This window comes from Pieris rapae, chromosome 12 (assembly GCF_905147795.1).
Source record: "Pieris rapae chromosome 12, ilPieRapa1.1, whole genome shotgun sequence".
In the NCBI taxonomy this organism is placed as follows: domain Eukaryota; kingdom Metazoa; phylum Arthropoda; class Insecta; order Lepidoptera; family Pieridae; genus Pieris; species Pieris rapae.
This window is the reverse complement of record NC_059520.1, coordinates 5,007,910-5,032,343: the sequence shown is the minus strand read 5'-3', so window position 1 is coordinate 5,032,343 and position 24,434 is coordinate 5,007,910. Positions and strand designations below refer to the sequence as shown.

Below are 24,434 nucleotides of genomic sequence, written 5' to 3'. Positions count from 1 at the left end.
ATTTCGTCTAAATCGGTCCAGTCGTTTAGGAGGAGTTCAGTCACATACACACGCACACAAGAAATATATATATTAAGATGTGTAGCTGTTAGATTACTTATAAATAAATAAATAAGGTTTTAAAAGTGTTGCCACTTTATTGCGCCAGCTAAGTCTTCAGCGGTCTCGCTGGTATGTAGGCGCATCATGACTTTAAGTAATGAAGTGGTGACAATCTATTATTAACGTTTCTCATCTCACCTGACGCCTACACAATTTAATTTCAACACCAAATTTTATAACTTTTATTGCATAAGTTTACGTAGAATATTTAGTACCAAGTAAAGAATGTATACACGAAATAATATTTATAATATTTTTATTTGCGCATCGTTGAGAATATTTTATTATACGTTATTACATAACACTTTAAAATTATTTCATCTAATCTTTAATTCTTACATTTTATTAAATTATTTGTGGGGTGTGGCAACATTTTAAAATCATTTATAAACCGCAAATATATAAAAATACTACATTTTATTAATTTTCTTGTAATCCAGTAGACGAATTAAAATTCTTATAGAATTATATTTATGCTACGATGGTGGTGATATTAAAAAAATGTCTTTTTGTCTTTTAAGAATATGTATGATAATTGTAAGTATTATTTGTTGCTAGTTATGCAAAATAACGGCTGATTAGCGAAAATCATCCATAATATCCATATCGAGTTAGAGCAATCGCTATGCAGTATCCGCCTAATCCGATGACAAAATGATCCTTGAATCAGATGCAACTCCGCATACATTACACACCACTTTGCAACTGATCAACAAAAATAAGCAAGCAAATTTCATCTCTATCGCCCCGTAATAATACAAGAAGTTGCGTATTTTTGAAGTTCATTATCGTTCACGATTTCTTTCGCTATAGATGCCGCCATTGTTGTATAGAACAATGCATTTGGACACCCACAGACACTTTCTGCGAGTTAAGTGATTGTGCCCTTGAGGACCTCGAATTGTGACTAATGTATTCATCATGCATGAAACACACACTTGTAAACATTATTACCCCATTTATAAAATATTCATGGTTCAATAATTTTTATCTAAGTATATTATAAATAATATAAAGAGGAAAGATTTATATGTCGGACCGATATTAAAAAATTCTTTCTTTTTTTCAATAATCCTTTCACCATTTGAATGCCGTTTTCACTAATTAATATAAGCTATTTTAATTACTAAAAAAATTAAGGATACCTACAAAACCTACAATAATGTTACCCAAGGTGTAAAAAAATGGCTTTAAAATATGTTGATCGCATGCGGTGCGAAAACAATTGATCATAGAATAAAAATATTCATCCACAATATTAAATAACAAATCTTAATATTTGTCTCTATTGCTTTATGACGGCCCGGAGAAGACTTCGCATAGCATATCATAATCTATTTTTGTATGTCAAGAAAAAAAAAAGAATATTATGCTACTATCTCTAGGAAACCATTGAAAATATTGTATACTAGCTGAACTGGCAAACGACGTTTTGCCATCTATATCATTTATGGTTATTGTGCCTCAGTCGACATAGATAGGTATAGTGTGTCGCTTTTTTGTAGATATTTATAAGATCTACAATTACTTAGAACATTTTATGGTTCTATCTTTAATAGTTTAGGCAGGGTACGCAAAATAAGTAACTTTTTTGGTTGATTTTTTACACCTTGTGTCCGAAAAACCCTAATATCTTACGGAACCCTATTTTTGTTCAAAATTAAATATAGACTATATTACTCGTGGATAATGTAGCTTTAGTAATGTAGCAGCATGTAATGTAGCGAATGGTGAAAGAATTTTTAAAATCGTTCCAGTAGTTTATAAGCCTATTCATTACAATCAAACAAACAAACAAACAAAGTTTTCCTCTTTATAATATTAGTGTAGATTAAATGAAAGCTATTTTTTTCTATTTGATGATTTAAATATTGTTGTTATCTATTTAGTGTAAATAGTTAAAAAATAACCAAATTTATATTACAGTAATTTATCTATTCAGACTGAAGAAGAGCAAAAGTGTAACGATTTTCACTGTTGGAATATAAATACAGACGATACATTAACCGTACTTTACGACGGCACATTTTGGCGAATGTCTAGAACGTAATGTATTAAATACTAGTCTTTTCGCGGAATTATTATGATGTTGGTGAAACAGAGATATATTATTACCACTCATTATTTTTAAACTGTCGCATTAACTTTTCTGATTATTTAGTAGATCTACAATGTACTAATAATAATAGACAGTAACACCCATAAATATTGTTTTACATTAAAACAATCTTTATGGGTGTTACTGTCTATTTCAGGAAAATTAAATAAGGTAAACGTGTATTACTGACATTGTGCACAAAATAATTTTCATAAAATAAAGACCTCGATCCTTGTGTTTTTTTATAAGAATCTGTTTTGTTAAAGTTCTTAAAGCAATCACAGTTATGTAGTACACAGTACATATCATCAAAGTAAGTAAAAAAAGACAAAACAATAAAACAGTCGTAATGCTTTCGAGTATTCTCCGGGGCAAGCGAATATAACATTATTTTGGATAAGTTGTATTAACAGCTTTTTTCACGATAACAAGTTTCATGGAAAATACAATTTGAAACTATATTTTATAAAGTTCTAGTGTTTTCAAGTCCACAAATTTCAAGTGTTTGTTTTCACCTGACGTTTCATGCCCTAACTGATAAAGATCTATCGTATAATGTCTAGACGTCCCCACGATGTATGTCAAGCAGTCGTTGGCCCCACACTTCAGCGGCATACGAAGGTAACTTTGGCACCTATTGTGGCGCCAACGTATCAGCCTCAGTATGTCTCAGTATGCAATCACGATATCAATTATTTTCTCAAGATATTACATACAAATGACAAACTAAGAGTCAACGAGGAGTAATGTTATGACATAATATATTGTTATGTAATGGGGCCATGTAAATTACGGTGCTTGGAATATTTTGAGTAGTTTTTATTTGTGTTTATATACCTTTTTATTATATAGTTTTCATAATACCACGAAGACTCCTTATAAAGAACAGCTTGATTACCAGGATTTGAAATTGGAATCTTCTGATTACAGTTTATATTAAATCTGCGGGTGTCTCATATTAAATGTTGTGTTTGTAACAATATAATATATATATGTTTGTAATAATATTTATTTACTTCATAATAATTTTATATTATGTTTTTTTTAATTTTATTGAAAAATAACATCAACGACTCGTTAAACAACACGTTTAAACGTAATAAGGAAACATTAAGTTTACAATACAATTTAGTATTTCGTTTAATAGTATAATTATATAGATTTTTATTCGTTATTATGAAATAACAATAGAAACCAATTCAACGTGTATTTTCTGTGGGTACATAGATAATGAAAGTTGAATTTTCAATCTAGCTAAAAAATCTATAACCAATAATCTTATAAAGCCCCTGATTTATACACTGTACAAGATTCTAACCCAGAATTCGATTTTATCGCGTTGAAAAGCCTACACAACTATCTAAAATGACAAAAAATAAATCACAAAAAATATTATCCTTTTGTCAGCTATGACGTCAATAAGATTCCATTTAAAAATATATTATTGTAAAAAGATATAGGTGGTACTGGACAAGGTCATTTTAGAAAGAGTATTTCCTAATGCCTTTAGTTGTAAGTTTAGCGCATTAAATAGGGCGCAAATATATGTAATATTTCTAATATATTCCCTAGTGTTTATGTTAATATTCGAATATAATTCAATTTTGATAATACCTATCTCTATATATATGTTTCTTACAGAATTTTCCCTTATATATAAGTAATTGATCAACTTCCTGTGCCTTACCAACCTGAAAACATTTTTGTTTTGAAGGAACTCAAGACCTATATGAGTAACGCTTTTTTTAGATGGTATAAATATAAATAAATTAAACTATCGCGAAAACTAAAATATACTCTTATTGAATACTCAACTATACGATATTGTTTTTAAGAGTTTATAATTATTGTTTTAATGTCCATTTTTTAAAATGTCAGTGCACAAAAACACGCAAATCTGTAACATGAACTTGTAATATTATGCTGCAAGGTTTTTATTTACTAAAAGAGTTTATTCATTAATTGAGAAAACATCTAAATATATATAATATTTTTATTAAAAAATTTTTAGTCCATTAGTTTTTTTTCCTTTTGCTATATTAATAGATTCTTTATCATAGCGAAAATATTACTTACTTTTATAGGAATCGAATCGGAGTTCGCAATCCTTTCAGATTTATGGAAGTCGGTCTAAATACAACTTACGTATAATTTTGTTATAAGTTGTTTATCGTAATTGTAATTAATTTGGAGTTCCAAACATTTGGGCGATGAGGTCATTGATGTATGGATTTTGTAATGAGAATATTAAAATGCACGAACGTACCACTAACTAACGGTACGCGGACAATGAAAGAAATGAACCCAGGACCCAACGGGACTTGGACTGCATTTTAATTTGGCTATAGTCTGTAAATAAATTAATTTATGAACTATCTTTATGGTGACATGAAGGTTACACATTTATTTAAATACAAGTAATTTTAACATTATAACACATTTTTGCTTTTATTATATAAAGATTAGTCAACGGGAAATACAGAAAAATCTTATGCCTATCAAAAAAAATACATTCAAACAAAGGAAAATGAATCAAAAACGGACATCCTCTATGAGTTGAACATGTAATTACATACTAACAAATACTAATTACGAGTAATAGCTAATTATAAAATAAAAATTCTAACACTAATACATAAGATACCTGAGTAATATAGAAAGAAATTTAGTATACCAAATATGTATACAAGTTTAAGCAACGGAGATAAATTTATAAGATACCTTCTTCAGGACATTGACTGCAATTTTTCCCTGAAACAATCTGTTTTACTATGCGGAAACATACAATATAATGCACTCCAATACTAAGACAGCTTTATATTTTTATATAGGTGTATATGACTGTGTAATGTGCAATGATTGGTCTAAATGAAACATGTCGAAAATATTTATTTATTTATTTATTCACACTTCGTTGCTAGAAAGAAACACAAATAACACAATACATAAAAATTACAAGGGATGCAACGGGCGGCCTTATCGCTAACAAGCGATCTCTTCCAGGCAACCCCAGTAAGAAAAGAAAACAATAAATAAAAAATATATTTGAAAAGTAAACTTTAATGAACTATTTTTATTATGTTCGTATCAAATTATAGTATTATGACTCTCCCTAGAGCACGGAAATGATGCAATAATTCCGGCCGACATTGATTTTGTACTTATTTATGTATATCGAGGCCGACATGTCACTTTCCACAATCACCAAGTAGACCTTTAATGAGGAACTTAATGCATCCGCTCTATCTAACGTATGTCAAATCATTATGACTATAATTTATTGATAATATATCAATTAAACAGATTTTTATCGTTTTTAAAGCAGTTACTATAAATCTAATCGCTTCCAATCATCCATTAATAAAAGTTAAAAGGCAATGTATAATCATCTAACACGATACAGGTCTACGAAGAACCTTCATTGAATACAATGTACTAAAACAAATTCTATAATTTAAATAAATAAATTCTATAATTTCTATTAAAATTATACTGCACGTTTTTAATAGATAGACATGATTCAATGTAAGGTAAAGTAAGTAATCTTACAGCTACACATATATACATATTATAAAAGAAAACACTTGTAAAGTATTCAAAGCCAAAACAAATCAAATTATAAACAAAATATACGAAACAGAAAACAAAGAGCACTTAATTATATTAATAGATACAAAAAAATATTCAACAAACTACAACATATTTTAAAGAAAAAAGAAATTGTTATTACTGCTAAATCACAAACACTTCCTAAAATATTTAATATCCATACTCTCTCTTTGCAAAAGTGGATATATCATCAACTGTAGTAATACATAAATCATGACGTGCTGGCATCCTGTACCACAGATTATGTTTTTTTAAGATATGGTCTATATGTCCAAGTCGAATTAATAATACATCATATCTACACCACATTATCTGTATTTTTAATAACATGCATATTTCAATCAATCGTAAAATTTGTCTAATAGTAGATCTCAAGAATAAACCTTACTGCCTCAGCATACGTAGCCATAGCGAGAGACGTTACATGTTCATTACAAAGACCCTCTAGAATATCATAATCCCTATTCCGGTATAATTTCCACCTGAGAGACTCTTGTCTGATTGTATGTTCCATCTTTTTCAGATCCAAACTAAAGCAACCGTATGGCGTTTGAAACCGTTTGATCCGATCAAGCCAAGTTCTGTTTAGGAATTGCGCGTGGCCATGGAGACCGCAAAGACAAACTAAAAATATTAAAGCAACCTTGAACATTAATTTTCAATAGTACAAAAACAAAACAATTTAAGATTTAAAACAAAACAACAATGAATTAACGACAGATTATTCTCGTGTGTTGCGTATGCATTGCTTATTTCACGCAATGTAATTGAATTTTTCTATACAGATATATTTTTATCCAAACTAACATATTGCTACAAGGGATCACATACTAAATACGAATGTATACAAAAGAGAACAACCATGGCATTAATTGGACATGAAATTTTGATTAATTTTTGTAAACAATTGCTAGATATTTTAGAATCATTTTTGTCAATCTGCAATGTATTTCTTATTTACACTACTGACTTAGCTTGCTATAAAAAAAGCAACAATCGGTCAAGTACCTTTTAAGTTTAATCATTACAGAAAATTCTTGAACTTTTTTAATTTTAGACAAATAGCGGCAATACTTACTTATCTCCAACATTAAATCAACAAGGCCATCCTCAAAATTCTGAATTGCAATGAACTCAGCCTCTACGTACAACATTGAACAGAACCTGTTGGAAAAGTAGCGATCTTCGGACTTTGAGAAAATGCTACAACGACGGCTATACTGGGCCATTTGCAGGAGAAGCAGTCTGAGAAGGAGAATTTATTTCTAATATAAAAAATATTTATGTTTTTAATGTGAACATTTAAGCATCATTGAGATTACGACATTTCATTAAGGACTGGCTAAATATATTTAAATAAAGTATTTGATTTTTTTATGTGCACTTGTTTTTAAACTAAAAGAACTTTACTCAAGTTAAGTTGCTCTCCACATTTGATTTCATTCCGACATATTTCTAAACTTTAAGTATTATACTCGACTTTTAACCATTCACACAAAATACTACATTGCTTTTTGTTAACAACAGGCGTTTTACCACTTATAAAGAACCTAGTGAAGTTTGTATTCCGCGTATAACAGCTCCTAGAGGAAAAGTCACTTTCCGACAGGCCAGACCCACTAACGCCAGACAAAATGGAATGAAAATGGTCACATGGCAAAAGGAGAATTAATATTATTTCACAATAATTCATCACGAATAGTGATTTTTATACCTTCTCTAGGCCCTTGCTCTAATACAAATAGCGATACCGGCAACGACCTCGACCCCAATAATGAGATTTTGGTCTACACGATCAAACAATAATAATAATAAACAACAAATTAATGAGATTAGCGCTTTGGATATTGAGGTACTACTCTCAAGCAAAAATTTCATACAAAAACTTAACTTTAATGAAAATTGAATGCAACCTTTATCAAGCTTCGAACCACCAAAGCGCTGATTAATTTTATTTGAATACAATAGTTATAGCTGTCAAGACATAAAAAAAGAAAGAAACATGAAAGAAGATACCAACTCACCGATGTGTCAAAGCGTAACCATAGTTCGTACCATTCTTTAATACCTCATAGCAAGATTTGTCGATCGTACAAATTCCATGTGAATTTAATTTCCCATTAGCAAGCGATGCTAGACATTTATCTGCAAAACATAAATGCCAATTCCATAATTATAACACATTTGTGCGCGATTCAGCGATGTTTTAGCACGTAATTTAGAATTATGTGGGGAAGGGAAAAAAGCTTTGGTTATTTTATTTATATCATCACGTCTTTTCTCGAAGGAGTAGGCAGAGACCATAGATCCCTACTTCTTGACATTCATAATGCACGCTCGTTGGTTATGGCTACTTTTACGACTATACTTGATTTGGTCCAGGTATTAAATTCGCTAAAAATTAAATGTTTGGTCACTCGAATTTGTCTGACTGATGAAATATAACTTTGTAGTAGTTACTTGAATAATATATTTAAAAGACAGACATGAAAAAATAAGTAAAGTTCATTAATTTTTTGTCGAGCTTTAAAGCGTCTGACAAAAGCTCTGGTCCATGAAAAGTGTCTGACACTTTATAATTCTAGTTTAGAATAATATTCTACAAAATATCTATAAAAATCAGCCATACAAATTTAAGTTAGATAACTCATATTTTTAGTGACCTTTCTCACCTGGTACCTGCCCAGGTGTCACAGGGCAAGCTCCACAAGTAGGCAGGTATTTAAAGTATACGTTACTAATTCGTGAAGGTTCACATGGATGAACCATGTGAAAATAAGTTATGTCAGAACGCTCTGGGATCTTACTCTAATATATCTAGGGTTTATAGCAGATTTAAGTATACATCGAACGACTAATATATATCACAATTATTACCAGATTTTTTCGGATTCGGATCTCCATCATCAAAAGCTTGTATTTTATCTGAGTAGCTCTTCAAGTCGCTCAAAATATATCGAGTTGCCTCAGTAGTGCGGCCTTGTATTTTAGCCGAGGTAAAGTTGTCGATATTTTTAATCCATTCCGACTCGTTGAAAAAAAGTTTAAATACTGTAATAAAATTAACTAATTAGATTAAAATAGAAATCGGTTAATTATAAAAAAAATATTTAAAAGTATAATCTTTTATCCAGTTTCAAGCTGTCAAAAGATTCATCCTATAAAGATGCAAATTGACAGGGGGGTTGTAATTGTTTTGGCACTAACACAAATTTTCTCTCGACCCGAAAATAATAATAAAACAATAAAAGTTTTTCAATTATTGCATTATTCTGAACATTAATAATTTATAATATATTTATCAATTACATCAAACCTCACTCACTCATTTTCTCTTCATTGTTTAATTTATCATTTTCTCTATCTTTCACATGGAAATGTCTCATTATGTTAGCGTTCAAATCAATTATTTCGTTTAATTGCGATTCACCTTTTAACCGGCGTCGCTTATTGCCCAACCCATGTTTTAAATTTACTGCAAACATAAAATTTTACTCGGTTATTTACCAATTTTTTAGGAGTTTAATTTATTACTAACTTACTTTATTACGAACTTATTATTTATAAATCAATAAGTTCTTCAAAAAAGATCTTACGACTTCTTAAAAAAAGGCTTCTTCTGGCAATGTCTGGCCTGTTATTGTCCTATATAAAACAGGTAACATGCTTTAAATTTATGGAATACGCACCATTTGCCAAGAAAATTCCGAAATATGCGCTTAAATCAATTACACTTAAATCCCTACTGTAATATTTGCTCATTTTTTTTAGTACATTCAAAAATGTTTCCAAATCTGATCTGATCGGAACATTCGACAATTTTAAATTTGTATCAATATTTGGCAAACAAAACTTAGTTCCAAAATTAAAAATAAATAAAAACAACAGAAGGTTCACTCTACACCAAGTTAGCATAATGACGAAGTAATAATAAATCACAAAATCAATATCATAATAATCAAAATCACGAATTTTTCATTAGACTGGACACCACTGGAAAGTTTATCGTTATCTACGAGTGCGGTGACTGAATTATTCTTCGCAATTCAAATGTTTATATATCCTACGGTTTGTTGAGAAGATGAAATCCGCGAATTAATCAGGATTTGTTTTCAATTTTCTCAAATCTCGGAGATGAATAAAAATAGTTGGTTGCGGTCAAAGATAAATAAAAACAGAGTGGTGTCATTTATTTCAATAAGTAACTAAACAATACTGATACTATTTCTACTGGATGGTTTTAATTAGACTAATTTTATTAAGCTTTAAATTAAATAAAAACTAATTTTGTTCAACGCTAAAAATTAATGCACATACATTAATAACAGTTCCCTTTAAATATAAGAACGGATGCAATAAACGCATTTTGACATTAAGATGTTGTCTCAAGTAACTGGAAAATTGAGTGCAGATCACTTTTTATATCAAAAGATTGTCATCGATCATATCTAATGAAATAAGAAGAAAACAAATTTTACGGTATTTATGCTGTCATCTGGTAATTTTAGTATACCCAATCGATTAATAAACTTATAGTTTTAGTTCTTATATTTTTTTGTTTTGATTCAAATTGAAATGGAAACGTATAGAGATAACCTTATCTTGAGGTCCAACCTTAATTGAATTTAGCAAAATGTCGCTCCAGGGTGTCATTTTTCTAGTTAAAGTTTTCAATATCCTTGTAATTCTTATTATAAATAGTGTGAAAAAAATTTTGTAGCAAATAATTGAGAAGCTAGAAGAAATATATTATACTTCATCATCACTACATAGTATAAAACAAAGTCGCTTTCTCTGTCCCTATGTCCCTTTGTATGCTTAAATCTTTGAAACTACGCAACAGATTTTGATGCGATGATTTTTTTAATAGATGGAGTGATTCAAGACGAAGGTTTATATGTATAATAACATCCATTAAATAGTGGAGAAGTACTGTTATTTTTGAGGTTTTTAACGTGATGTCGTAAATAATTTTTTTTTCCGCTTACATTGCAAACGCAGGCTGAATCCTACGAGTTTTATCAAAATAATGTACTAAGTATTGAACACATTGAAAAGGTCTACAGAAAAGTCCGTGACTTATACCATAGACTTAACTTGTCTAGACTTATACCATATAAGTCTAGACATCTCTGAGAGCAAAGACGTTTGTACATGTTTGTTTTCTGTGGCCGCGTGCACCATGGCGTGTTCGCAAGAAAAAAAAGTACTTTGGAATGTTTTTTATTTTTTATAGATAAAGTTAGCCAACGCTCGACACACTGATACATTGGTAAAAACAAACATGAATCTTAAATTTAGAAAGAAGGTTCGGACAATCAATCTTATTATAGAATATCTTATCTTCTGCAAACGATGTGTCAATAAATTTAAATAAATTTTCTGCGATTCTCTAATGACAACATACTAAAGTGTGCCAGCCTGGTTCTGTTCTTGATTTGTACCGAGACATGCGATTTTTATTGCCATATTGAATGTATGGAGTATCTATTAAATTACATATAATAATATAAATTACTAATATAACATTTTAATAGTCATTCAAACTCGGCAGCTCCTACTCTAAGGTAGTTTCTTAAGTCACATGGCGACATCCGTCACCGACTACGTACGCTTTGCAAATGAGTAAAAATGAGTTAGCATGCGGTATTCAGTCTAGTGTAATAGCGAGCTTGCTAATTAGATTTTAAGACAGTCTTACTAAGTCAGTCTGAATATCGCATAGTGTAATAAGCCTCTTATGGATAACCCACAATAACTTTTTTTGTCATTTACTTTTTACGACAAATAATGGCTAATTTTCGAAGCGATTTTAACCAATACCTTGAATACATTGTTAATTTAATATAGATCTATACAGCCCATTACAGCTTATTTAGCAGCGATCGAACGAGTATATTATCGGAGCTTTCCAGCGACGGAAATAGCAATACATAATAAAAACCTGCTTTTCATCGGCATTGCACCCTTGCGAAGCTGGGGCGGGTCACTAGTATAAAATAAAATAAAAAGATACGGTCAACTTGTAATTATTATTACGTAACATGATTTCAAACCTAACATTATCGTACCCAACAACGTTTGTAAGTAGCCATTTCATCTATGTAGATAATAAACTCCAAAGTTTTAATGGTATAAAATTATAGTGCAATAAAAATAATATATATCGCGGGTAGAAACAATAGTTGTCGGTATAATTTAAATTTAAAATTTACGAACGCCTTCTTTTTAACCACAGTGGCCATGCCGAATCCAAGTCCAGCTATATCCTGTAATCAAAAAATTAACATAAGTCTAAGACATGTCAGTCTTTGTCAGTCAGTCCTTTAGGGTGAATTGTCATTAGAAATTGAAGTTTTGAAGAATGATTAGCCAATTACGACATACGAAGTGAAATTTTGTTTTTTGGAGTCAAATTAGTGTTTTGTATGAATTTTGGATACATTAATTAAAATGGGTTTAGCCACAGTAATAGAAAATGAAGCACATTTTCAATCAGAAATGGCCAATGCAGGAACTAAACTGGTCGTTGTAGATTTTACAGCAACTTGGTAAATATAACCTTTGTTTAAAAATCTCCTAGTCATCGTCATTATCGAATCATGTTTAAACTTACCAGTTATTATTAAAGGTGCCCACCATGTCAGCGAATTGCCCCCTTTTTTGAGCAATTACCTGCGAAATTCCCCAGGGCAGTTTTCTTAAAAGTGGATGTCGATAGATGTGCAGAAACTGCTAGTACTCAGGGCGTCACTGCAATGCCGACATTCATATTTTATCGCAATAGAGTGAGTATTGATATAAAGTATTAAATTAGGTGAAAAAAGCCAGCAAAATAAGCTTTGAGAATCTAACAAGATTATTTAATGACTTCATCATTAAAATTTTAGACAAGAGTTGACCGTCTTCAAGGTGCAGATATTTCTACCCTAGAAAATAAAGTAAGGCAACATTACGGCACGGAAGATACTGGCGACGACGATAATTCTGTTGCTGGACATGTATGTATACCAAAAACGTAAAGGAATGGATCTTCTTGTTCCTTACTCTAGTTCATAAGTTGTATCTAATCAAATAAGTTTTCTTTCAACCACCTAATTTAAATTACAGATGGACTTAGTGACTTTTATAACTAAGAGTGAATGTGAATGCTTGAATGAAGCAGATAACCATCCACTCACCCATGCTTTAACTAGCGGAGGTGGATATTTGGCCAGTGACTGTGATGAACAGCTAATTATCAATATATCATTTAATCAGGTACATATAAAAATAAAGTATTATTTATGTATAAAATAAGAACCAACTTTAACTATGTGCATTATGTTAATCCTTATAGTCTCTTAACTTAAATTGTTTCATAAAAAATTTATGTACTTTACAAACAATATTTTCTTGTTTTAGTTGGTTAAACTACATTCCCTTAAGATTAAAGCGCCAGCTGATAAAGGACCTAAGTTTATAAAACTGTTTATAAACCAACCACGAACCCTTGATTTTGACCAGGCTTCTGGGAATGCATCAATTCAGGACTTGGAGTAAGCATTGTTAAATTTAAGATTTTCTTTGAATACTAAGTATTTGTTAATATGACATGTTTAGTTGCTGGAGTCAGTTTCCGCACTTAAGACTTATACTCGGTCCATTGTTTGTAAAAATGACATACTTAATTTCATTACAAATTTGAGGTCAGATAATATGGAAAATTAATATATATAATTAATATTCATGAACAGAGTGGCATAGAAATGCAAACTGCCTGCCAATACTTCCCTTGGATACTTCATTACTGGTTTCAGGTAATATAAAATGTTAAATTAAATAAAAGATATTACTTTCAGGCTGACACCAAATGATGTGGAGGGTAATCCTGTACCCTTGAAATTTGTCAAGTTCCAGAGTGTTCAAAACATTCAGTTATTCATAAAAGACAATCAGGCTGGGGATGAAGTAACACAAATTGATCACTTAGCGTTTTATGGCTCACCAATATCAACAACAAACATGGGAGAATTCAAACGGGTTGCTGGTAAAAAGGGAGAAAGCCACTAGCCCAGACTTTTGCAATTGTGTCGTTAAATTTTAGAAGTATCAAAAGGAGTCAACTACGAATAACATCATATGTTAGAAATTATCCTGGTAATGTGTACTTGCTTCCTAGTATCACTGATTAAAAGTAACATATAGAAATAATGCTTCCTCACTCCTATATTGCCTCTCCTCTGTTACCTCCATTAGGTGATGTTATTGTTGTTGGCTTCTTACATCTGTTGTTAATTTTTGCAAGCAACAGAATGGATTGACTTTTAAAATACGACATTGTATTGCAAAGTAATGAACTAAAATTAAGATGCATTTTAAGTATTTAAAGTTGCAAATATCCTAAGAATCTGATTGTGTCAAAAGACGGTAAAATAGTATATTTCTCTATTAATATCTAAGAATTTTACAGTATGTAATCAGTCAGGTAGCTGGTATTTGTATATTCAATAAATAAAAATATTATCAATATCTTTTTATTTCATTTTATTTTAGTCATCTTTTAATTCATATATTTGGATATATGCTTCAGTTAAGGTTATCATTTGTGGTAATATACTTGTTACATGGAGATCTTGCATTTCATACCTGGAAAATAAAAAACAATATTGGCTTTAAATTAACACAAAACAATACTGATGATTCCATATAGTATATATTTTAGCAGGTTTTAAGTTTGTTTTTTTTCTATTTATTTTTTCACAATTTTATTTAAAATTAAGTTTAAACTCAGATTCTCATTGGCTATAAGTAAAGAAGTTTGACCGACTATAAAGTTTTATAGTGCGGTGCGCACATAACGGTACTCATTATGTATAGATGTTACATATAGTAAACATAATACAAAGTGTATTCAAAGTACCTATAATATAAGTTTATTAATTAAAGAACTCTTGCTAAAACGAGATGTACAATCATGTCGCTTTATTGTGTTTTACCAATAATGTATGAAATTAAAATTTATTTTCCATCTTTTGCTATGTATTGATTTTTCCCAGACTCACCACTGCTGTGTAGGTTTGTGAAGTACATGTGCTCGGTAGGTGCCTTTTTCTGGTGTTCCATCGTGAAGTATATTACCCACTAACTCATAAGTTGTCTTCCCTTTGTATTTTGCTTTAACTTCTGGTGTCAGGATATCACCAAAATCTACATTTCTGTAACATAACATGGATATACTATGTCAATGGTTTCTTTAGAATGAACCAGTAATCAAACCAAACTAAGTTCATCATATTGAAAAATTTTTTTTTAACTTCTAATATATATATATATATCTATCGTCTATTATATATAAATATTATATTATTATATTAGATATTTGAACAGCAGAAAAAAAATTGTGTATTAAGTACATTTCTTTGGTTTTAAATTTTGTTTATTCAATTAAACATGCATATCCACAACCCAGCTATTCATAAACATTACATAAGCATCTAACTATTGAATTGATAATCATGCTGCTACTCAAGTGTCATTTTAACATAAATAAACAAGACAAAATCTCTTTTACTTCAAGCATTAGTGTACAGAATAACATTGTGCACAAAGTATTTTTGGTAAAATAAAGACATCCTCGTGATTTTAATACTAATATTATGAAGAAAAGATTAAAACAGTTGTAATAGTTTACAACTTTGATCCCGAGGCAAGCAATATGTTCTAATAAAAGAGAAATGTATACACTTGATACATAGATACACAAAATAGATATATAAAATGTAAACTGAACTTACTTGACAGGAAAATTAACAACTGTGGGATTTTTCTCTACAAAAAATGTATTTTTAGTAAACCTCTTAATATAAAGTATGAGGTAAGGTGGTAGCTGAGTAATCTCAAACCTTTTCAGGAAATTTTCTTTATATGTTTTGTACTCTTTTGATGTTTGACCATTGAATTTTGATAAAAGTTGGTACAGGTTAACCTGTAATGTGAGAAATTAGAAAGTTATTATTATCATTTCTTCTTGATTTGTTTGTTGTTGTTTAGATTAAACCTGAAAGTCAAGGGTTGATTTTTAGCATAACATGTTTTTTTCGCACTGATTTCTATGAGAATTATTTCATATATTGAGAAAAATAACAAAATATTAAACATGACCAGGCATGACAATTCACAAGAATTCAATGTAATAAAAATGTAATGTTTGGCATATACATAGTCAGACGAAAATATTCTTATTGTAAAAAAATCTATTCCTTGAATTTTTTCTTTAATTACATAGATACACAGTTGACACTGATTAATACAGGTCATACTAATACAATAAAATAATGTTAGTATTTTATTTATACCTGTGGTATGATATTTTCTCTAAATTCGTCAGTGAATAGTGGTGTTGGTGGTAAGTCACAAGTGAGGTAAAGGAAGGGAGACTCTGTTATCATCTCATTATATTCCTCACTGTTTAAATCTACCTTTGCAGCATCATCTGCATCCGGTGGTGGAAGTTTTCTAGGAAACAAAGTAGGCATTATAACAATATTCAATTATTAATTTATAGAATGTTAGTCAATAATGGCATGTTTCTACTGATCTAGATAATTAGTTAATCCTACAGACAGCCTTCCATCCTTTTGGGTTATTGCACTACAAAATGAAAATACATACCTTGTATAGATTCTCATGTGGCCCAAAAATGACTTATAAATAATTGAACTATCTGGTTTCTTAGTTCCATTCAGTGCCATGTGTAATGAATTCAAAAACCATGACATGAAATCAATTGGATCACCTGTTAACAAAAATAATAATACTTATAAAATAATAATTGTGAAAACAAAGCTGGTATTGAATGCCCATTTGAAGAATCTGAACTACGAAGAAACCAGACTGTCTGAAATTTTTCTCTAATTATAATTTTTACTAAAATTATATGTAGAATAACAAAGTGGTAACGACTAAGCTTAGTACTATTGGCTAAATTGGATTAAATATAGAAAAAACATGTATAATAGAATAATCAATTCAGATTCCTAATTTGGTATACTTATTTAAATCTGTACTAAATAGTATAAGTAAACCCTTAATGAATGACTCTGACAATGGGTGTAAGATTGAAATTATTATACAGTATTAGATAAAAACATACATAATTAATGCTATCAAAGAATGTATCAAAAACTTACTTTGTTTAATAAACTGAAATCGCTTCTTTGACCATAATACTACGGCTTGCAACATTTCATGAGGTGACACATGAGCTTTGAATGCTCGGGGGTTCCATAATTTCCTTAATAACTCCCCAAACCGCTGCACAAGTAAAAAGGAGGAGTCGCCGGGTGGCCGTTTGACATTAGCATAGTTCTCCTCACGTAGAAAGTAATTTCTTAATGGCCGAACTTGAGCTAGACACTAAAATGAACATTTTAAATGTATAATTAGTTTTTTGCAAGACATATTAGAAACTACCACATTGATTTTATTGATAGCAACCAATTTTTTTTAACATATTCAAACCTGCAATATAACATTACAATAATCATTGGCCTTTATATTATTAAGACCAACAATTCCAGGCATGTACATTGAGCCATCAATAGCTCGAGACATCTTAGTATTATAATCAAGTTGTTTTATTTGCTCCATTGTAAATATGGGATTGAGCACATATTTTATGTCATTAAGTGATGAATCTGAAAAATTTAAACTTATTAAAAGGAAAATTCTTTATCATGTCTTCAGAAATTTTCAAGAATAAAATGAAACTGGAGATCACTAATTAGAAAAATACAAATGTAACTTTTTAATCATTTTTAATTTTTATGCGATAAAATTTGTATTATATCGACCCTGCAATTTAGCGCGCACACCTTTTTATTAGCTACACAATAAATGGAACATTTTTCTATGAAAAGAGTATGTTTGCTTTTGCAGAATAAGCAGATACTTTAAAAAATTCTTGCAGTCCCACTTTTGCACTTAGTGCCATATTTGCAATTCATATTTATTTACAAATAATAATAGGGTTTGATCATAGAGGGGTAGAAATTAAGTGTTGTATTTTTGTATGTTGTATCATAAAAAAATAAAAACAAAAAATTGTGTATGAAAAATAAAATAAAAGTTACGGAGTGAACCACCCATAACATTTAGGGGGATGAAAATAGATCTTGTCTGATTTGCAGGCCTAAATCTCCACACAAAATTGGTCTAGCCATTTCAGAGTAGTTGAATTACAAACTATTTTACTTCATTTGAATATATTTCTCAAAAATATATTATATTAACATACCTATGACTTCATAGTTATCAGGTAAGCAATAAAATTTCAAAGTATTTAAATTTAGGAACACATGATGCCCATCTGCAACTGAGTGTGTGTATGCATGAGTGTTCGTACCTCTACCCTGAAAAAATACAATTAAACATTTACAAAGGGTTCTTTATTTTTTTTATTGAATCTTTGTAGTCAACTAACTGATAGATTCAACAGAGTATAAATTGAATAATTCTAAAAAGAAATCATTGTACGCCTAAAATTATCTAGCTGCTTCATTTATGTGTTACTGCTTTTAACCAAGACATTATACAGAGTAAATTAGTTTCCAAGAAATTTAAAAACACCTTAAAGCAAATTTGTGGCCAAGTCATACCATTAAAATGGTATGGAGAATATAGGCAAAATATTACAAAAATCTATACCTGAAAATACTTTCCACAAACAAGACAAGCATAAACATTAATTCTTGTCAAGGAGACAGAGCATAGCTTTTCAAAATCAAAATCCAGAACATGCCGGTTAATTGTATCCAAGTATGGGCACTGAATCTGCATTTTTGTGTTTTTAGATGGAGGTTCTGGAAAATAAATTAGATTTGATACATTATTATACCTTTCTTTAATAATTAGATTCATCATGTCATTTGAAAACCAAGCTAACTTAATTATGTTAATAGATGTGTTTTAAAATTAAATTTCCTATAAAGCTATTCTGATCATAAGGTATCCAGGACTTCTGAAACAATATACCTGATAATTCAGACGAGTTTTCTTCATCGTTTTTGCGCTTTTTCTGTGGACCTTCACTCATTTTCACCTATTAGGTGAGATTCTATACTAGTTAATACAAATTTTGTAAGTTATTTGAACTTATAAAATGTATCCAAATGCAAATGGATTTTGTTATAAAAACGTGTAGAGCATCTGTAACATTATAAAACAGAAATCTATGATAAAATTAGAATGATAACACAAAAACTTAATTGAAATTTGAAATACCATTAAACATTAAGTCATTCAATAGTCAATTTTGTTCAGAAATTAGGGATGTAAACCATGGCCCTACATGCCCAATGGATTATTAAGTTTGGTCCCCTTTACTAAGTAAAGCTAAAATTAGTGTTTGAGTTCATTTTAATCCTTAATTAATAAGTTTTGGCTGTTAATACCTAGCTATTTTTTACTTTATTATACATATAAAATATATAACAAATATTGATTTTTAAAAAAAAGCCATCCCTATTGGATACCTCTAAGTGACAGTCTAACCTCACTGTCCTCAAATTTACTTCATAGTTCATGTTCATACTTCATATTGCCTAGAAAAAAAAAGATTGTCAGATGTCAAATACAGTTTTGCCAACTTTCTTGGCTGTATGGACTAAAGCCCTTTGCCATTCCCATTAGGGATAAATTGAAAAAAAATTACCAACTTCCGATTACAAAAGTGGTTCGAAATTTAAAATACTAACACCCTATTGCTAAATACGATTTCTAAGTTGAAGTTTAACTTATATATATTATAATGTAATTCATTCACGTTTATATCTGTTAAATAAGTTAAATCTCGCGTCAAAGACTATATAATTGGCATTTTGTCTCAATCCTTGTGAATCGTAATTGGCATTGACGATTCTATTAGATTCCCAAAACAGTACTAAATTTATTTTATTTTGTGTATATGTCGCAGTAAATTTGGTAAATCCGAGAGTTCATTGAATCTCTGGACAGTTAATTAAATATCCATATTCAATCAAGTCACTAATGTTCCGTCAGATAAGTGACTGAACGAAACGTTTAACGAGTTTAATAAACGTTTCTAGACAACAAGACGCATTTCAACTAGGTGGGGTGACCAAGATATTTAACTTAAAAAAAAATTGTTAGTAAAGAGACATTACTTGTCTTATATTTATTCATAAGGCGTAATGCCCTTAGGTGGTCTAGATGTTTTCGATCTGAGAAAGACCACCTTTGCAAGGCAACGCAATCTAGATTGATGAATATATCTTACTTATCTGGCCCTTATCAGAAGAAAGTCTCTCCTTCTTAAATTTGCTGAGTTAGCATTTACAAAACACCACCACTCACACAACTAACTAAACGTTAGTGCACAACGTTTTCATGATTGAATATCGATATTTAATAAACTGTCTAGAAATTCATTAACTCTCTGATTTAACTACTATACTGCGACATATGGACACACGACTGGCCGCCAATTGGGGCTAATTTAGAATTTCTACTTGATGGCACTTTGCGCCAATCTGTTAATATAAATAATACGACGAATTAGAATCACAGATTTGAGATTAGTACCTACTGAGTAATATGTTTAAGATTCTGGATTGTAAATAGCTAGTAAAATATGAGTAAGCACATTAATTGTATTTTGTGCACGCGAGCACATGTGAAATTATTTTCTTAGATAAACAAACTTTAATAATGCAGAAATCAAATTATTTTAAATTCTCTTATACAATAAACAGCGATGTTGGCCTGGTCCTAACTTGTGCGTGCGACTCTCATCACTGAGGACGTAGATTCGAACACCGGTTGTCCGCAAATAACCCTCCGTGAAGGAAATCATCAATCATAATCAAAACATAATCGTCGGCGTGTGTAGGTCGCAGGTTCTTGCCTATTAGAAAAAAAACCAATGATCACAAAACAGATAAAAATGTAAAGGTCGGAGCAAAAGCTACTAAAAAAATACTAATCAAAAGTGCAATTTAGTTGTAATAACAGTTTATTGTGTATTTAATGGTGCATATAGCAAAACGTCAACAATACAATACAATAATTGATAACGTCACAAAGGCAGTGTGGTGTTTAATATTTGTTAGTCATATAATTATTTGAATTACCTAAAGTGAGAATTACATAATATAATGTTACATTTTGCCTGCTTATTGCTAGTTCGTCATATAAAATAATGAAATAAAAAAAATAAAAAACTAAAATTTTATGAGTTATAACAGATATTAGTTTAATAATACGTAATTAAACTATAATACAAATAAATAAATCACAGTGAATTACAATAAAAATATATCAAATTACACACATCTAAATCTGAAAAATTAATTTAATCATAAATATATTACATAAGTGTTTAACCATTGTAAAATACTAAATATAATAATAATTGTCATTGAATAATAAGATGAAGAAATTATTTATCATTACTTTTCTTTTTATTATTCCTTATAAGCAATTTCCCCAGCTTAAGCCTCAAATTATTTTAATAAACTTTGTCCATTACTAAGTTATAGTTTCCAATGTTATATGTGGTCCTTATAAATATTTTTATAGACAATTATTGTTATTAGTGAGGAAATATAGAAAGATGTGTAGACTGTAACACACCAACCTTTACCTGTATTGTATGAAAATAGAGAAATATTTCATTTACATGTGTTTTTATACAATTGATCAATAATGGTTATTAGCAAGGATCAATCCAACATGCTATGTGTTATATAGGTATCTTTTGGAAGTAGTATTGTTGGTAAACTAATTATATACAATCACAATAAAATAATCTATAATGGTACACTAAGTAAATATAGGGAATTTCCAGCAAGGTTTTTACAAGAATACCCCCACCCCCTTGCTAAAAATAAAAACTAAGTGACTATAACCTTGTTCACAGCCATAACAGTGTCACTGTAATGTATATTATACTATATGACGTCATGAAACTTATGGTATTTTGTATAATATAAAGTCCTTTGTGCAAATATCATCCCTTAACACGTCTTGTTGTTATAAATTTCACAACCAATATAGTGATTTAAAACTATGCTATCAATACTTTTATAATTCTTTCTATATTTGATCTACACATTGGACAAATGCTGATATCTTTCTGTGAACAACTTTGACAACAACACATGTGACCGCAAGGCACAAACACTACCTGAGACTTACATTCCATACATATAACACACTCACCATCCGGAGATATATTATTTTCTATCTGACTTAAGACTCCTATTTGGGAATCATCAGCAGGTAATGTTGGTGCACTTGTATTCGAAGATGTAAGCTCATTTCCATTTTTACTAACCAAATATTTATTAATAGCCTTTATAATATTTTCTTGGTCCATTTTCAAGCATACTCCTGATAGTTTTAAGTCTTGGGTAGTTATATTCAAATAGGATGTATCAGAAAACAAAATATTTACCAAAAATGGTAAACAGTGTATGACACCTTCTTGTAATAGATAATTTACAAGAACAGGATCTAAGGATTTTCCCATGCTTAGAAGAGATGGAGGTGCACAATCTAACAACTTTTTATAGCTCTGCAACCAAAAATCTGTCTTATTATTACTTGCATTTTCTGCTTCATGCAAAGTATCAATTAATTGCTTTCTCCTTTTATTTTTCTGAATAAAAAGGTCTTCCAGTAAAGAAACTAAATGTATTCGCTGTTCCAGCAGCTCATTATAATTATCAACTATGTTAATTTTCCTCTTTTCCTGTTCAATAACACTTAATTTAGCTAAATGTGATGACACTAAAGATATCTCCTGATTCAAACTCCAGCTTCTAGCATCAACTTGGTCCAATAATGAAGATACCATTGCTTTCTGTACATCTTGATCCTCTAAAAGTAGTTGTACTTGTCCTTCTCTAAGCTGATCTTTTGCATTTAGTAATTGTTCCAATTTTTCATCCACCTCAGTTTCTTTCATTAACAAGTTCTTTTTAACATCATTTAAATTATCTTTATAATATTTCATATACTTTCCTACTGAGCAGTTTTCTTCTAATAATTGTTGCATTGTTTTTAAAATGTCACTTTTTTTAATGTTATCATAGTTTTGTCTAGTAATTTCTAACAAATGGTCATGCTCTAACTGCTCATGTGCTAGTTGTTGTTGAATGATTTCAGGCTTTAGTTTATCATATCCTATGAAGTTATTAATTAAACATTCAATATTTTGTTCTTCTTTTTGTATAGTATTTATTAATTTCTGTCTTTCTAGTTCCCTACCTTCGTGTATTTTAGATATTTCTATATCTAAGCTAAGTTGTTCTTTTAAAACATTTGACAAAATTTTCTCTCTCTGTACTTGATTTGCTTTATATATTTGGTCTTCCTTTTGCTGAACAGCTTGTTCTGCTTCTTCCCATGTAATTCTGGGTTTAGTAAAGAGGTGCACAGACTGATTTCCACCATAAGCTGGTAATATGTTATCATTTTCTGGTACAGGTGGGTTATATGTAATATTTGCTTGAAGGCAAAGAAATTTCATTATTGCTTCAGTACCCCTAATTGTAACTTCAGGGGGTGGTATATAAAATTGTGCACAATCCAATTCAATTGAGCATAAGTTTGAAGCAAGACAGAGTTCTATACAGATTTCAGTCAGGTCTTTGTTACCTATAATTATAAGTTTACGTAAGCTTTGTAGTTGTCCCAAAACTGGATTTAATTTTTTTAAATTGTTTCTTGAGACATCTAGTATTTTGAGGGTTTGTAGAAACTTTATTTCATCTGGTAAGTAGGTAATTTGGTTTTCTTGCAAGTAAAGTTCTGTGAGACATAGGAGAAACCTAATACTCTTAGGTATTTGTGTGAAATTATTTTTGCTAATATTTAATGTTTTGACCAACTGAAGATCAGCTAATTGCCCACCTTCTTCTAATGTTTTTAGCTTGTTATTTTGTAAATATAAGTATTCCTTACGAAAAACCTTACATATTGAAAATATTCCAGAAGGCAAATGTCTTAAATCGCAACCTGATAGATCAAACTCCGGTTCCGGTGATTCCTTTGCTATATAGAGCTTTCGGTCCAGTATTGCACGATATTCCGACGAATTATGAGCGTGTCTATTAAACATCATTATTGTTCGGTTTACGCCCGACGCTGCACAACCCATCAAAGAAAATTAAAGAGGATACAATGTACAAACTGAGTCATATTATATTTTAAACATTGTATAGTTTCATAGTGCATTTGCGATGTTACTAAGTTATTGCCTGAATTCTAGTACTAAAATTCATGCTGTCCTTATTGAACAGCTAACTTAAAAATATTTTTTTACAAAGTCAAATAAAAAATATCGCTACACCGTTGATATAAATATAACACTGATTAAATGACAAAACAATGTGAATTAATGGATTATGGATCACAATAACAATACATAAAAGCACAGATCAAGTAGAGATAGATGAATCTGTGAAGTGTGAACCAGTGTTGCCAACTCGGATTTTGAAAATTACGTAGGCCAGATTAGAAAATTACGTAGATTTAGTAAAAATGTTAGTAGTGTCGTTTTTTATATTTTAGTAACAGTTATTGGTCGTGTATTTTTACGTTAATAGCATAAATTTATCAG

The 24,434-nt window shown here is 30.1% G+C and overlaps 4 protein-coding genes across 7 annotated transcripts; 1 reads left to right on the top strand and 3 right to left on the bottom strand.

Moving 5' to 3' along the window:
- Positions 1-5,898: 5,898 nt before the first annotated feature.
- On the bottom strand, positions 5,899-9,267 carry LOC111001834 (UPF0764 protein C16orf89 homolog). Its single transcript, XM_022271874.2, has 5 exons — positions 9,135-9,267; positions 8,687-8,860; positions 7,834-7,954; positions 6,888-7,054; positions 5,899-6,433 (listed from the first exon to the last, which is right to left on the bottom strand). The coding sequence occupies exons 1-5, from the start codon at positions 9,193-9,195 to the stop codon at positions 6,168-6,170; spliced, it is 789 nt and encodes a 262-aa protein (XP_022127566.2). The 5' UTR covers positions 9,196-9,267; the 3' UTR covers positions 5,899-6,167.
- Positions 9,268-12,159: 2,892 nt separating this feature from the next.
- LOC111001825 (thioredoxin-like protein 1) lies at positions 12,160-14,320 on the top strand. Its single transcript, XM_022271862.2, has 6 exons — positions 12,160-12,360; positions 12,441-12,597; positions 12,700-12,810; positions 12,920-13,069; positions 13,214-13,347; positions 13,651-14,320. The coding sequence occupies exons 1-6, from the start codon at positions 12,263-12,265 to the stop codon at positions 13,859-13,861; spliced, it is 861 nt and encodes a 286-aa protein (XP_022127554.1). The 5' UTR covers positions 12,160-12,262; the 3' UTR covers positions 13,862-14,320.
- Positions 14,096-19,350, bottom strand: LOC111001824 (U4/U6.U5 tri-snRNP-associated protein 2). Of its 4 annotated transcripts, none has more exons than XM_022271858.2 (11): positions 19,243-19,350; positions 18,824-18,997; positions 18,497-18,651; positions 18,087-18,201; positions 17,312-17,487; positions 16,981-17,206; positions 16,463-16,586; positions 16,147-16,306; positions 15,586-15,776; positions 14,854-15,006; positions 14,096-14,437 (listed from the first exon to the last, which is right to left on the bottom strand). In XM_022271858.2, exons 2-11 carry the CDS (start codon positions 18,882-18,884, stop codon positions 14,341-14,343), a joined length of 1,458 nt encoding a protein of 485 aa, XP_022127550.1. In that variant the 5' UTR covers positions 18,885-18,997; positions 19,243-19,350; the 3' UTR covers positions 14,096-14,340. The 4 variants fall into 4 exon arrangements, with proteins under 4 accessions (XP_022127550.1, XP_022127552.1, XP_022127551.1 ...); XM_022271860.2 differs by having other exon boundaries at positions 18,824-18,890; positions 19,243-19,341; XM_022271859.2 differs by lacking the exon at positions 19,243-19,350 and adding an exon at positions 19,073-19,236.
- Positions 19,351-21,197: 1,847 nt separating this feature from the next.
- On the bottom strand, positions 21,198-24,253 carry LOC110993737 (E3 ubiquitin-protein ligase LRSAM1-like). The gene has a single exon (XM_022260099.2). It carries the CDS (start codon positions 23,970-23,972, stop codon positions 21,876-21,878), a length of 2,097 nt encoding a protein of 698 aa, XP_022115791.2. The 5' UTR covers positions 23,973-24,253; the 3' UTR covers positions 21,198-21,875.
- Between the last annotated feature and the right edge of the window lie 181 nt (positions 24,254-24,434).